We start from the raw sequence: 13,716 nt of genomic DNA on the forward strand, positions 1-13,716 counted from the left end.
AGAGCCTTATCCCAGCCTGAATAGCTGGCTGTATTGCGTCAAGCCCTGGGGTCAGCTGCGATAGAGGCACACATTCCACAGCAAAGAGTGCTGACACAATGCCTTTCGGGCCCCCAGCCCCGTCCCCCTGCCCAGCTCCTCTTCACCTACGCTGCCACTGCCCTTGGTGTTCAGTAGAACTGCCCGTGCCATGGACTCGCTACAGTAGGAGACCAGTGCCCCTTCCTTCTTCAGTGACTTTCTGCCTGCTCTGGCTGAGTAACAAATGCAGCAATAATAGAAGAAAAAGAAAGAAAGGAAGAAAGAAAGAATTAAAGGAAAATCTTACCCTCTTTTTAAAAAACTGAAAGGCTGAGCACTTCTTGACTGGAAATCCATTCATGTCTTTGTTGACCATTTTCCACAGTGAAGGGTACACAGTGATAGATCCAGTGTGCCAGTGTGGCACTTGCTTAGTGTTTTCTTCTGTATCCTTTCAGTTAATGAAGATAGAGCAGGACAGGAGGCTCACCGGCACAGCTGTCCTTTACACGTTCATCCTGCTGCACCAGCTACTGCAGCAGAAGCAGCAGCAGCAGCACCAGCAGCAGCAGCAGCAGCAGCCTTTTCCAGCTTTCAGATGCAGCTCTCTATTAGCTTCTTAAAAACATCCCCTAAATACATATACTCCTGTAAAATCCCGTGACAGCTTCCAGATCACAGGCAGAAGACCTCAGGCTAAGTGGGTCTCACATAAACCCAGGTCCATCCATCCTGAGTGCTACTGGTACCACATGCTGTATAAGGATAGAGGATACCGTGCTCAATTTGCTATTCTTCTTCAGGTGGTGTGATTCACTGCTGTTTGAGATGAGAGCTGGTTTTGATTGTGCAAATTTCAGTGGGAGCTGCAGTTCAGCAACAGCATAGAGAGAGAGAGAGGGAGAGAGAGACAGAGAGGGAGGGAGGGAGAGAGGGAGGGGAAGGGGGAGGAAGGAGAGAGAGAGAGAGAGAGAGAGAAGGAGAGATGCACAGGCAGAGCAGCCGAACACAAATAACCATACAAAGGATAGTAGGAAGCCTCAGGCAAAGAAGTGCTGAAAGGCAATATCTTTCCCTTGGGAGAGTGACAGGGGTAGCTGTCATTTTATACGTGAACAGCCTTTGAGTAAAAAGAAAAGAAACACAGGTCAATTTTAAAAAATGGATTTTTTATGTTGTTCTGATTTAAACAGTGGTACTTCGGAAAAAAGCCCATCGGATGATCAATGCAACACTGGGTTATGTGACAGGACATGCTGTAGGGAGTTCAATGAGCTTAAAGGAAACCCGCAGTTCCTATAAAGTACATTTGCTATATATGATGCAGATAAATGTGAGCCAAGCAGACACAGACCCATTTGTTCAGGTATTTCTGTAGAAATATAGATATATAGCTCTCAAAGCCAGAAGGGTTATTTTATTACAGAAAAATAAGACTAAAAGGATCAGAAATGACACCTTTTTAACTTCCTTTTTATTAAATTCAGTTGAGTTAAATTTCACCAAGTCCAGTGAATCCAATAATATGTGGGTTTTCATGACTTCGTATCAGCCTGTGTTCAGGTTAATAAACCTCAGTTTCAAGAAAGGACTTAATTTCTGGTATTGATCTGGCTTCTGGTTCCAGCCATAGCTTCCCATCCAGCCTTTCTCTGTAAGATTGGTGAGCCCTGTAATATAAAGTACGTTTGAGGATACTGGTCTAATGTCAATCATCTCCATGGTTAGGTAAATAGACTGAGCATTTCACATTTCTCAGTGGAAGACTTTTTCAGTGGTCTTTGAAGATACTCTGTCACCCTTCCCTGTCCCTTTTATCCCCTTTTTTGAAGATCCTTTAAAAATAAGAGTACTTATGCTGTATATCCTATCCCAGTGCAAGTTTCTCCATACTGCATGTAGAGGTGAAACTATGAACTTACATCTACTACCATGGCTGCTTCCCAGAGAATCCCACAGGTCTTCGGACCTCTGCAAGTTGCTGAGACCCCAGGCTGAGCAGCTTGTAGGCTACAATCTTTTTACAAGTCAGCAACATGTATTTCCCCACTTTGTACCTTTAGTCTCAATAACTGTTTGTAAACAATTTGACTCCACTCATCTTAGACTTGGAATTTCTTAAGGACATAGCACCATAGCACTCATTCAAAACCTCCTTTCCTCTTTCCTATTTCCCCATTTTTTGCCTTTCCCTTTCCCTTTCCTTTTCCCATCCTTTCCCGTCCTTTTTCTGTCCTTCTCCTGTCCTTCCCCTTTGTCCTTAATTGTAGCAGTCACAGTGGTCACAATAATACTCTAAGAGATACTTCTTGGGCTCAGGATGAAAATTCTGGTCAGAACTATGAGGAGAAGGTACAGCCCCATCCCAGGTCACAAATGAGAACACTCATTGGGAAGCTGCAGTTCAAGGTCCAAGCAGCACAAAAGACATAATTTTGATTTTGGATGTTCTTCCAGGACTGTCTGAAGCAAGGGGCTGAAAAGCCAATATCTCATCAGAACTGTTTCACTTTATATAACTAATTGTCACTGGAGCAAGGACAAAGGGAATTTTCCACTCTGCTCCTCTGTCTGGGGCTAATGGATTTTACCAAGGAGCAATTCAGCCTAGCCCTTGAAAACTGATCGCGATTCAGAGGGCCCAGCTAGAGGGACATTGAGGGGATTTTCAGAAAATATGGAATTCTCAACATGCCTCAGCCAGGCTCCCCTGGAGTGAGCACCACCCTCCTCCACCTTGCAGCCAGTCCCTCAGTCTCATTGATCTCTCATTAATCCTCTGCTGTGCTTTAGAGCTGTCAGAGCTATATTCTGGTGCTTACAGATAGAGATGTAGACAATGGCGAGTGCCCAATTTCTACTGGTGGTGTCTCTCAGTACTCTGTTCTGAGCACCACGTGCTTTGTTGGCTAATCTGAAATGCAAGAAAATGACTGCCAAAAGAATGACTTTCACTCAGGCAAACCAGGCAGCTTGCTGTGCACGTACATTTATTTTTGAGATCTTTATCTATTCAGCCACACCTTTGATCTGTCTCTCAGCCTCAGATATTTCTCCTGCAGGCACTGTCTTCTCTTCACAAAAGCATTTGTGTTGTCTCTACCTCCTCCATAAGATTTCCAGACTGCTGACTGAAATGCCATTCTCCTTCCAGCCTTCTAAACCTGGCACCCTGCAGGCTGCTGGGGGTGGCAACTGGCCCTGTGAAGATATCTCATGGGTCCTGGTGCCAGGGCCTTGACCTCTGGACCTTTCTTGCTATTTATTTTGTTTGGGTGTTTGCCTCTTTTCAGCCAAACAAATTATGCACTTAAGCATATTTTTATTAGAGAAATAAAAACTCCAGCTGTTTTTAAAGTAGTCTGATAGTTTTAAAGTACTGTAGGAGTTTATTTTTCAAGGCAGGTGCATTGCTGCAAGGAGAATGACCTAGGACACTATCCCTGAATCACAGAGAGCCCTCCTTGGCCTCTCCAGGATATCCATATTTTGATAAGAATTCTTCTCAGTTGAAATCCTGTTGGCTCTGTGGCCTCAAAGGATTTTATTTGCAAACATTTTTTTTTTACTACAGATATCAGAGGGCAACTCTGTGCCTGCAGAGCTTGTATCAAGCACAGGAGATCAAAAATATAAAAGAGGAGGAAAAGGGGAACACCACATATTTGTTTTTACACCAGAAGCTAAAGATTTAAAGCCAGAGATATTTTTCCAAGAAAAAGTGTTTCACTTTTTTATGATGCCAAAAGCATGGCTTCATAATTAAACCTAAAATGAAAATAAAACTCCATGTTCACTGCATTTAACTTCAATCAAAAGGCATAAAAATTGAGTAGGAAAATAAGAACTTCAGCCAAGCCAACCCCCTCAGTTGTGCTTTATTGTGAGTGTCACGAAACATCAAGGGCTTTCATCAGCTTGGTGGCCTGCCAGATATACCAAACACTTTAAACAAGTCCTACAGGTACTTCATGCTTTAACAGCCTTTAGCCATTCCATTAAATTGTCATATACTCCCTCAATGATACAATAAGTTTTTTATTAGGGCAGTCAGGAAAGAAATACACATATATTCTAGCTACAAAATTTTGGAGAGCTGCAAAGCACACAGTAGCATCTGAATCCCCTCCCCTGTGAGGCAGACCCACAGGGAGAGCATGAAGGTTTTTTTTGTTGAAGATCTTCTTGAAGAAATAATATAAACTTAGACTGACATAGTATGCAAAGGGCACTAAGCCTGGACCAGAATTCTAATTCTGTCATGCCTCTTATGAACACAGCATACCAATAATTTGCCTTGCTTTAAATGCTTACAAATGTAATGTCACAGATAACAGGTAGTAAATCAGTCCAAGGTTTATCATGGAACAAGTAGATTACATTGGCAAGTTTAATTAGCTGCAACCTTAACAGACTAAATCTTTTTCTCCCACTGACTAAGAAGAATGTTCAGTGTGAAGTCACAGTTTTTAGTATCACAGCCCTTTTTTGTGGTTCTCTTTGCTTTCGTAGTTGCTTACATCTCTGGCAGGGGCCAAAACCACATGTGGCAAATAATTTCTAGAATGTTATGGGTTCTCACACAGCTGCTCAGTCTGTGAGTATTGCTTCCCTTCCTTCCTTTGTGGGCAGGGAAAGGTGGATAGCTTCAGCACCCATGACTGATATTTTACCCTGGTATCCAATGATGAAGAAGGGCACAGCTCATTTACCAGAGTACCCCAGAACCACCTCAGAAAGTAAGAACGGTAACTGAAGAGAGAAGAATGGGTGTTTCAACATTTTCCAGTCCTTATGCTATCTCCAGAAATAAGACTAGTTGAGTGTCCATATGGCTTTCATCTCAGCTCTGCCTTAGAGCAGTTCTTGATACCTCTGTGGTTGCTCCTCTAGCTACTGGCCTTGCCAGCATCTACCTTGAAATCCTGTTGTGTGGACACTACCCTCAGGCCAGCTCTCATGTGCTCTTTGTCTTGCATTGCTCACAAGCATCACTTTTCCCCCAGTTTCCATTTGTATTTGCCAACCCTGCCCCTCACCATATGCAGCTCATGACCTCATGGACTGCACGGTGCAGCTTGTCAGCCAGATTTTCCAGCAGTTCTTCCTCTGTGCTCGCTCCATGCTCCTCCAGTCACTGTGAGGAACGGGGCAGTGAGTGGCAGGGTAACAGATCCAACATACAGGCACCACATTCACACACCAGAAGTTAAAGCTGGAAATACAATGCCTAGCAATAAAAGACTAACATTAATAAAGTTGTTGGGAAGAAAAAACTGCGTTTTATCACTTTGGAAGCTTGATCAGAACTAGCACTAGTTTTATTTAGGGAAAAATTAAGACAGGTTAGGATCCTAGGTAAGTTATGGTACTTTCCTGCAGTAAGATAAAACCCACAGTATTGTAGGAAGACAGAAGAATGCAGATGGGGGGGTTTCCTCAGCTGTGAGAGAAGAAGTACAGTGCTGTCCAGAAATATGGCACAGCTAGAGGCACTGAGCTGGGCCCTGCCAGAGCACTCCAGGCTGTCCTTCACCTGACCCAGCTGATGATGCCAGTCTTCCACAGCTTGTGCTGGTTGAATAGAAAAGGAAATCTAGCTCCTCCCTAGCATTTCAAGCTTCTTAAAAATGGCTTACAATGCTTTCTATTCATACACAATATCAGAAGCAATTTGAAGGTCTGATAGCCTGAAATCCTTCCAGGCCTGGAAGCAATTGTTCCATATTTTATAGGTGAGCTGAAATCCCCTTCTGTCCAGCTGTATGTAGTTCCCATTTCTAGCCTACAGAGAGCAGGGGATATAAAACCTATTCCATGGGAAGAAAACGTCAATCTATATCCTATAGGCCACAAAACAATCACCAGAAAATAATGAACTTTGCTTGCTGCTGACCTGAGCAGAATTCAAACTATGAAAATTTCCATGACCAAGATCAGTCAGCTTAGCTAAAGTGCCTAAGTGGGTAGCTGGTTTTAATTTTTGCATACTTGACTTTCACTGTTTGATTATTTCAGGCATCTCATTTCCTCGAGTGTTACTTAGAGGAGGAATGAAAATAAAATGATACATGAAACCATGAAATGAAATAAAACTGACATTCATAAAAGAGAGAGAAAGAGGAAATCTGGTTCTAAAGCAAGCAAAACTTCACTGGAATAGACAGAGATGCTTTGTTTGTGCCAGGACTCTGTTTTTCACAGAGAAGTCCAATCTAGGAGAAAAAAAAACAGGATAGAGGAAGGTCATCATTATTACTGTAGGCCCTTAATTAGATTTCCTAACTGTATCTTGATTGATCTGTAAGGTTTTTATAGATAGGGAGCCAAAAAGCATTAGGGGGAAAAATTGAATTTTATGGAAACCTTACTGAGTCAATAATTTTCCCTGGCTTCTTTTTTCACTCCTCGAATCCATTCACAAAGCAAAACCTCCCTCCAACCCTAGCAGTACCTTCACGGCAGTGCCTGCCAGAGTCAGAGCAGGGCTGAATGAGTTCTCTGTGCCTGCTCTCCCTGCAACTCTGCCTGCTTCACCCACAGCACCCGGGCCACTGCTGGCCCTGGCCTCGGCACAGCACTCCTGTGCCGCAGCCCAGCAGCAGCGGGATTTCCCCAGCTGCCTGCAAGCTGCTGCTGGGTGTGTTATCCCGGCCAACAGACAGAGCTCGTCAGGTAGAAGGAAGCCTGCAGAGAAGTAAAGCCCCTACAAAATACCTAAGCAATTGACAGATAAAAAAAGCATTAAAACTGAAATAAAGGTCTTAACATGAGAATATTTCACTTACATTTACTTCCCTTGCTATCCACCAGGATAGGACTGTCATAAGATTTACAGGGATGGGGATTTATGAACTATACAGCTTCTGAGCAGACAGAAATTGGTAAAGGTCCAAGCTGGGACAGATTTAAACAAAACCATGGTGTTTCGAGAGTGGGTTAGCAGCTGCCCTGAACTGAAATCCAGGACTGAAAATCATTAATAATACCTAGTTACCCACAGAAGACTTGGTCTCAATCCTCCACCACTGACAACTTAGATGTGGAATCAGTACTGGGTTTAGATGACATTACAAATAAGCATGCTTTGTGGAGGACATCATCATTTTGTAAGGATTTGGTAGTCTAAGCTTCCTACTGCAAGTTCATTCAAATATATGCATTTTGTTTAAAAAGAAAAAACATCTAGGACACACACTTCTCTAGGACATTTCCCACTGCTGTCAAGGTGGAGATACTGTTCATTTTCCCCAGCAGGCTCAGCATGCATGCTTGAGTTCTCATGCTGTGGAAATCTGCTCACTCTGACTAGCAGGTGGAGAAACGAATTACAGCCACCATCCCTCTAGGCAAAAAAAAAAAAAATCGATTGGTTGTCACAGCAGTTAGGTGTGAGCTGCCATTGTCCTTCACTTTTGGGGGAATTCTTTTTGTCTGCAGATCAGCTAATATCTGCTCACTTCCCAGGTTGTTGTTTTATCTCAGCTGCCTTTTTCACTCATATCACAGAGCCATTAGATACAAACTGGACTGGATTGCCTAATGAAACCCAGCAATTGCCACCCTCAGCTTTTGCTCCCTCTCCCTAGCCAGCTGGCCCTTGGGGGACTACCTCTAGACATCCCCTTCTTGATTCCTTTTCACCTGTTCTAGGTCACTGCCTCCACACTCCCTATACCACAGCAATTTCCCTCTGTTTCTTTAAAAAAGCAATTCAATAGAATGGAAGTGTTCCAACTACTTCAGTCAAGTAAATAACTACATTTAATTTGGGACCTGAAATTCCTTTGTTTCACTCTACCTTGCCATGTAGAAGCAGAAGAAAAACTCAATGGTACAAAATCAACATCTTGTAGACAATAGCATGTAGTCCATCTAAAATGAGCTGGCTTATGATTCTATGGCACAGAGACGAGAAAAATATTCTGATATGACCAACATCAACTTAGAAATTTTCTAAAGAAACCTGATCTCTCAAAAGTATCAGATGAGTCACAATTACTCATTCACTCCCTCACTTGGTTGGGGAGGGGGACACAGAGAAATAGCTTATTAATGCTGGCTCATAAAATCTAAAAATTTCAACAACCCACATGCAGTACAGTTACAGTGGCTGTCATGTAGGGGAGACAGAGCCAAGATCCACCCAGTCTCCACTGTTTCTCTCCCAAACTTGTAGCTCCACCGTTTCCCGTTGCAGTCAGACCCAAGGTATGAGCTGTCTGTGTAGGAGTGTTTGCAAGTGGTATTTCTCCAAGGCAGTGTAACACTGACACATTCTGATAAGTCACATCATCATCCATCCCTGCAAAAGGGCAACTGAGGATGGCTGATTTTTGCATTATAGCTCCAGATCTGCCAACCAATCTGTGCCTGCTTGTAAGATCTGGGCTAAGCAGCAGCACAGTCCAAATGAGCATGTGACATATTCTCAGGAGGAAAGAGGGATAAGTTGCCTGTCCAGAAGCATATGCTTTTGGTGGTTTGAAGACAAAAGAGACTTGTATCAGAAAATATTTATATATTGGAGTCATTGGAAAACATCCAGGTAATGTTACAACCAAATAACTTGACTCTATTTTCAGAGTAAACTTAGCCATAGCAAAACTCCCTTTATAGCAAGGCAAATTAAAGTCACTAATTGTTTCATATGTGCAATGTGGGAATTGCAGTTTCATTTATAATGAAACTTTGATTACACTGTAATTGTTCTAGCAGAAAAATTATTCCATTTTCTGAGGCTTCTGCTGTGTTTTCAGACTCTGTCTGTGTCTGCAGTAATTTTTATATTTCTTGACTAGCATTGTGTAATCACACATTTTTAGGCTTCCCCAGAACTGTGATTCATATCGCCTGACTGAAATTCTGGAAAAACTCAACAGAAACACTCTCCTTTAGTTGTAAAAACTAACAGAAATGCAGTGTTTTGGATAGCCTGGTAAGTCCTGACCATTCTGTGCAGAATCCCAGGGGAAATACCAACTCATGCTTTTTACTTTACTTGAAAGTATTCTGCACTTGACATGTCCTCTAGTGCTTTTCCTGTAATGCAAAGCCACTCTTCCCTTCCAGAAGGTGCTTTTGTGACTTCCTACCAGAGTTTATTTAGTAATTGCCTACAAAGTATGAGCATGCCTGCACTGAACATCTGGAATGAGAAGGCATCATTGGAAAGACCTTCACAAACTTGTTCCTAAGGTAATTAAATGCATATCACATTACTCACGACCTTCTCCCCACTGTAATATGTTTTGCTTCACGCTCATCCATGAAGATCACCTCCAGGTGGTTATTGGCCTAACTTTGAATTTTACAGTTGTTGATATTTCTCCTATATGTTTGCACTGGTGAAACAGCGATTTAAGACTCTGAACTGTTTGTAGCAGGGATCCGGTTTTCTTGGATTTCTGTGTCCAGTGCCTACAGGTCTGAGAGTTTCATAGAATAATACATAGTAATGAGCTGATGTTTATCACCTCTGCTTCCTTTACAGCTTTTCCACTGTGGTCTCCTATTACAAAGGAATATTGTAGCTATCAGGTGGCATAGGAGGGGAGCAACTCTACACCTTTGTTGCTTAGAAACCCCAGGATAATTACACATTTTACAGTGAGGGAAGAAGTATTTGTAATTAATGTCAGCAGATATGGGCGTGAAGTGACTGACAACAGTGTGCAATTGTGGCCCAAAGCAGGGACACTTGCAGCTGAGACCACGGGTGTTGTTTCCATGTCACTGATAACAGGAGTGAACCGTGAAGAGAATATTCACATCACTGAAGTGAGAAGTATTCAATTTCCTCAAGATAAACTCTCTGTAGTCTGAAAGTGTGAAGAAAATGTGTCAGGCCATTTTCTGGGCATCCTTTTGTGAAAATGAAACGGGTTTTCAAGATATGAGAAAATGAACACCCAGATAAAGCTGTTTTGCCAGATGACTTCAGCCTTTTCATATTAAACACTCTTCCACAATAAGACTTGAATTTTTCTGAGTAACAGTTGTGGGCCTCAGCAGTAATGTCCCTTAGCACTTAGCTGGCATTACTAATGAATTTTCATGTATGACATAGTTCTGGATGGGAAAGCTCCAATATGAACCATTGAAAAGTGGAACCATTTTAGCTGGGATTATGTAGAGGCTTTTCCGATGCTTCCATTTTATAGACACTAATGACATGTTCTACTACTCCTGTTATAAATCGTCCATGTGACACAAGCACTCACTTCTAAATATTTGAGTAACGCACAAGACGTGTCACTATTTTAGATCTCAGTGCTCTCAACTGGAGAAACTGGTAATTCTAAAAGTCTGTTCATCCCTACACAGGACTTGCAATCTTCTGAAAATCTCAGTGATGGAAGTCTGGTGCCATTAAAAACCTCCCTTCAAATTTCTTCTTGTGATTTGTGTTTTACTCTGAAGGTTTTTCATTAGTCTTATATTTATCTCCTTGAAATTTCATGGCATTCACAGAGGCTGGATTTATAGTAAATACATCTGCATCTTTCAGTATGTTGTCAAGTACCAGGTTGGCTGAAGAAATCCTTTGATCACTTATAATAAATGTCTCAGTTCAGATAATGTCAAAAATATCCATTAACAAATAGCATTAGTGCTGAGATACATACCATAATGGATTATGTCCGACTGTATTCTTGATCACACATAGAGACATCTGATGGTGCTGGAAAAATATAATTAGAAAATTTGATTTTAATATATCATAAACAAAATTAACATATGGAAAATGATTCCATTCTCTAAAGAGAATTCTTATTATATTACAATGTCATATGTCAGACATTGCCATGAAAAGAAAGGCAAAACTAATTAGAGCATTTCCAGTAAAAAGCACTTTTCATTGCAAAGGTCTGTATGTCAAAACTGAAGCTATTCACAGAAGGGGGTTGGTTTTAGTAAGTTCCAGGATAATTTAAATTCAAAATTGTCAAATACCTCTTTTTGGTTCTTTAAAGCAGAAGTCTTTTTTTCTGATATAAGATTATCTTTTTTTTCTGCAGCAATTTTCATTATGGATCATGGAAAAGGTTTAAAAAATAAAAGTCAATTATCAGGAAAAAAAAACATGTTTTGACTAAAACAGTCATTTTTATTACTATAACATCACAGAGAATTTATTTTCCTTTTCCCTTTGTCCTGAGTGAGCTTTGAAATCTCAAAAATTCCTACAGATCAGAGACCTGCTTTGCATTCAGCTCTTGCACACATGTCAGCATTTGATTATCTCAGCATACTGTACCATTGGTTTTAGTCAGGAGGCATGAGACAATGTCAGTGTTGTGAAACCTATCCAAACTTACAAATTCCTTATTTGAGGGCATATTATTTTTTAGCATTTCTTTTCAGACAGATGTAAGTTTAAAATGGTTAATATTTTGCACTTTTTTTTTCTCCCTAGACTTTATTACATTATAAAAATAGCTACTGCACAATGTTAGGCCTTTATCAGCCAGCAATAGACAGTTGATCCATCAGTGTATATTTCATGTGCAAATCCTTTGATTTTCTGTTATACAGTTCTGTTGCTGGTTCCATGATTTATTAAATGCCGTTCCTTTGATCTTAAATAAAGTAATTTGGAACCACAAGTAATTGACTGATTTTCCAACAAAAGAGCATTTAATATATTACTTTTTGACCTCTTCTCTCTCACATGCTAAGAGGAATGTTAAAATTCTTACCATGTTTAGCAGAACAGCAAATCTGGGCTTCTCAACTACTCACTGCTTAATTGGATGGTTTTAGTTAAGACTACAGTGTTGTCATGGCCAAAAAGACACTGCCTCTTCAGTAACAGCTCTGAAATCACTGCAGGGACTACATGATAAAAGCAAAACTTTGACCTTCACGTAGATCCTTATCACGAACCAAACCTAAGCATCAAAGCACTAGTTCAGTGCACTACTGAGACTTGAGTCAGAGGCAGCTCTCTGCTGTATCAGCTTCACTTTTGCAGGATTTTGTCATGAGCACGAGAGCAGCCTGTTCCCAAAGTGACTAGGACTTTTGGTTAACAGTGAGGCAACGCCTGTGCTGTGTGTTGAGGCAAGACACAACCACGGTCAGGGTTACTGTCTGGCAGATGCCTGGAGGCCCTGAACCAGCACTGTTATTCAGCGCTACGTCTTGCCTTGGAGCCCCATGAGTCTATGGCTGGTCTATGGTTGGTTTTATTCAAAGTGCAGGCAAAGCAATCTCCCTGTATGCCATGAAGACTTATCCAAAGTGGTTGCAAGGAGAGTTTGTGCCTCTTTCACCAGCGGCAGGTGCAAAGGTCCTCACAAGTACAAGAGAGCCAAATGCAAAAGGCTGGTGCCTCTGGGCCAGTGGCACAGTGAAGCTCTTGACAGTTGTTCTTCCAGCCCTGTAATGCAACTCATTCTTTATCTGTTTATCACCTAATTACTCCTGGCAGGACAGTCACTGGATCTGTGCAGGCACCCTGTCACTCCTTTAGGTGTGTGGCATGGGTCAGAGCAGATGGACATGCAGAGCCAGGAATCATTAACATACTGATACATATCTATCACTTATTAATGGAGTAAGACTCTTATGCATGTTCAACAGGGCACTTAAGAGGTCACAATGCCACCCGACAATGCTTTTAGGGCAAACTCTGATCCTCTCAGGCATCTAGCAAGGAAAGGAACAAAGGCTTCAAATCATCAGTCTAAGAACCAGTAAGGGTCACCTTGTCAGTCACTGACAGATTCTGCTGATGTCTAGACTTAGCTGAATTAATCTAACTTTGACTTGGACCAAGGTCTCCATTTCTGTGACCCATATTGAAAACCTTGGACTTTATCTATCTCCAAATATACAAATCTGATTGAGCTTTTCTGGGCAGGCTTAAGTTAGGGCTACACAGAATTTAGGCTAAAATACTCACCCACACTAATTAACCTTTCAAATCCCCCTGCAAGGCTCTTCTGAGGGAGACAAATGCTCTCTTGGCAGTGTGAGAGCCAGTGAAAACTATTAGCAAAATCATTTACAGGTGAACTTCATCTCTTCTGAGTGCAGATGGACAAGTGAAGGGCAGGGAGGACATAGGATGATGTGTAATTGTGGGGGATGTTCATGTCCAAGTTAACGTAGGTGCTCAGAGTCTGGCAGCCACCACACAGGATAAACCAAAACCCAGTAATTCCCTATCTTGCTTCACTTTTCTGAGAAATAAACTAGAAATAAGTCATCTACAATCCATAGATTGTGTAGCATATGCAAGAAGGAAATCAAACAGTTGCTTAACCTGTCATTAAAAGAGCAACCATCCAGTTCATTATCTGATAGCCTGCAGAGGGACCTGTTGGGGTTTTAGTTTAGTCTTAGGTTTTCCTGTTAAAGGAATTTTCTCCCATATGCATGTTGCTAGGGGACAAATAGCTGTACTTAAGAAAGACAAAAAGGGGAGTGGGGCGGGCCTGGCTACTCTTTTGTCTACACCTGGGTGTGGGGACAGTTCGCTCTGAGCGTCCGGAGAGAGAAGCTGCAGAGAAAGGAGCTGCTGCTGCTTTCTTTTTGGCCGTTCTTTCTTCCTGCTGAAAGCAACGCCGGGACCCCAAAAGCCGCTTTTCCCTGCCCTGCTGGAGACCGAGCTGTGGCTGTCCTGCTCCGCTGCTGCTTCGAGCTTTCGCTACGCTGTAGCCCTGCTCACCCTGCCTGCCTGGGCCT

At 41.9% G+C, this 13,716-nt stretch overlaps 1 protein-coding gene and 1 long non-coding RNA gene across 3 annotated transcripts in view; one reads left to right on the forward strand and one right to left on the reverse strand.

Annotated features, from left to right (window-relative positions):
• The window catches only part of LOC125322936, a 56,303-nt gene extending 45,919 nt beyond the window's left edge, over window positions 1-10,384 (forward strand). The window contains exons 3-4 of the long non-coding RNA XR_007202297.1: window positions 9,094-9,219; window positions 9,515-10,384. This is a non-coding gene — a long non-coding RNA (uncharacterized LOC125322936). The remainder of the gene's footprint in view (window positions 1-9,093; window positions 9,220-9,514) is intronic.
• Window positions 1-10,667, reverse strand: part of SGK1 (serum/glucocorticoid regulated kinase 1) — an 81,291-nt gene extending 70,624 nt beyond the window's left edge. The window contains exon 1 of one of the 2 annotated variants that reach the window (XM_048297340.1): window positions 10,650-10,667. In XM_048297340.1, the coding sequence (XP_048153297.1) occupies window positions 10,650-10,652 (3 nt within the window). In that variant the 5' untranslated portion in view covers window positions 10,653-10,667. Of the gene's footprint in view, window positions 1-328; window positions 873-10,649 lie in introns of those variants that run through there. The other variant, XM_048297339.1, reaches the window with a different exon arrangement.
• Between the last annotated feature and the right edge of the window lie 3,049 nt (window positions 10,668-13,716).

Source organism: Corvus hawaiiensis, chromosome 3 (assembly GCF_020740725.1).
Source record: "Corvus hawaiiensis isolate bCorHaw1 chromosome 3, bCorHaw1.pri.cur, whole genome shotgun sequence".
Lineage (NCBI taxonomy): Eukaryota > Metazoa > Chordata > Aves > Passeriformes > Corvidae > Corvus > Corvus hawaiiensis.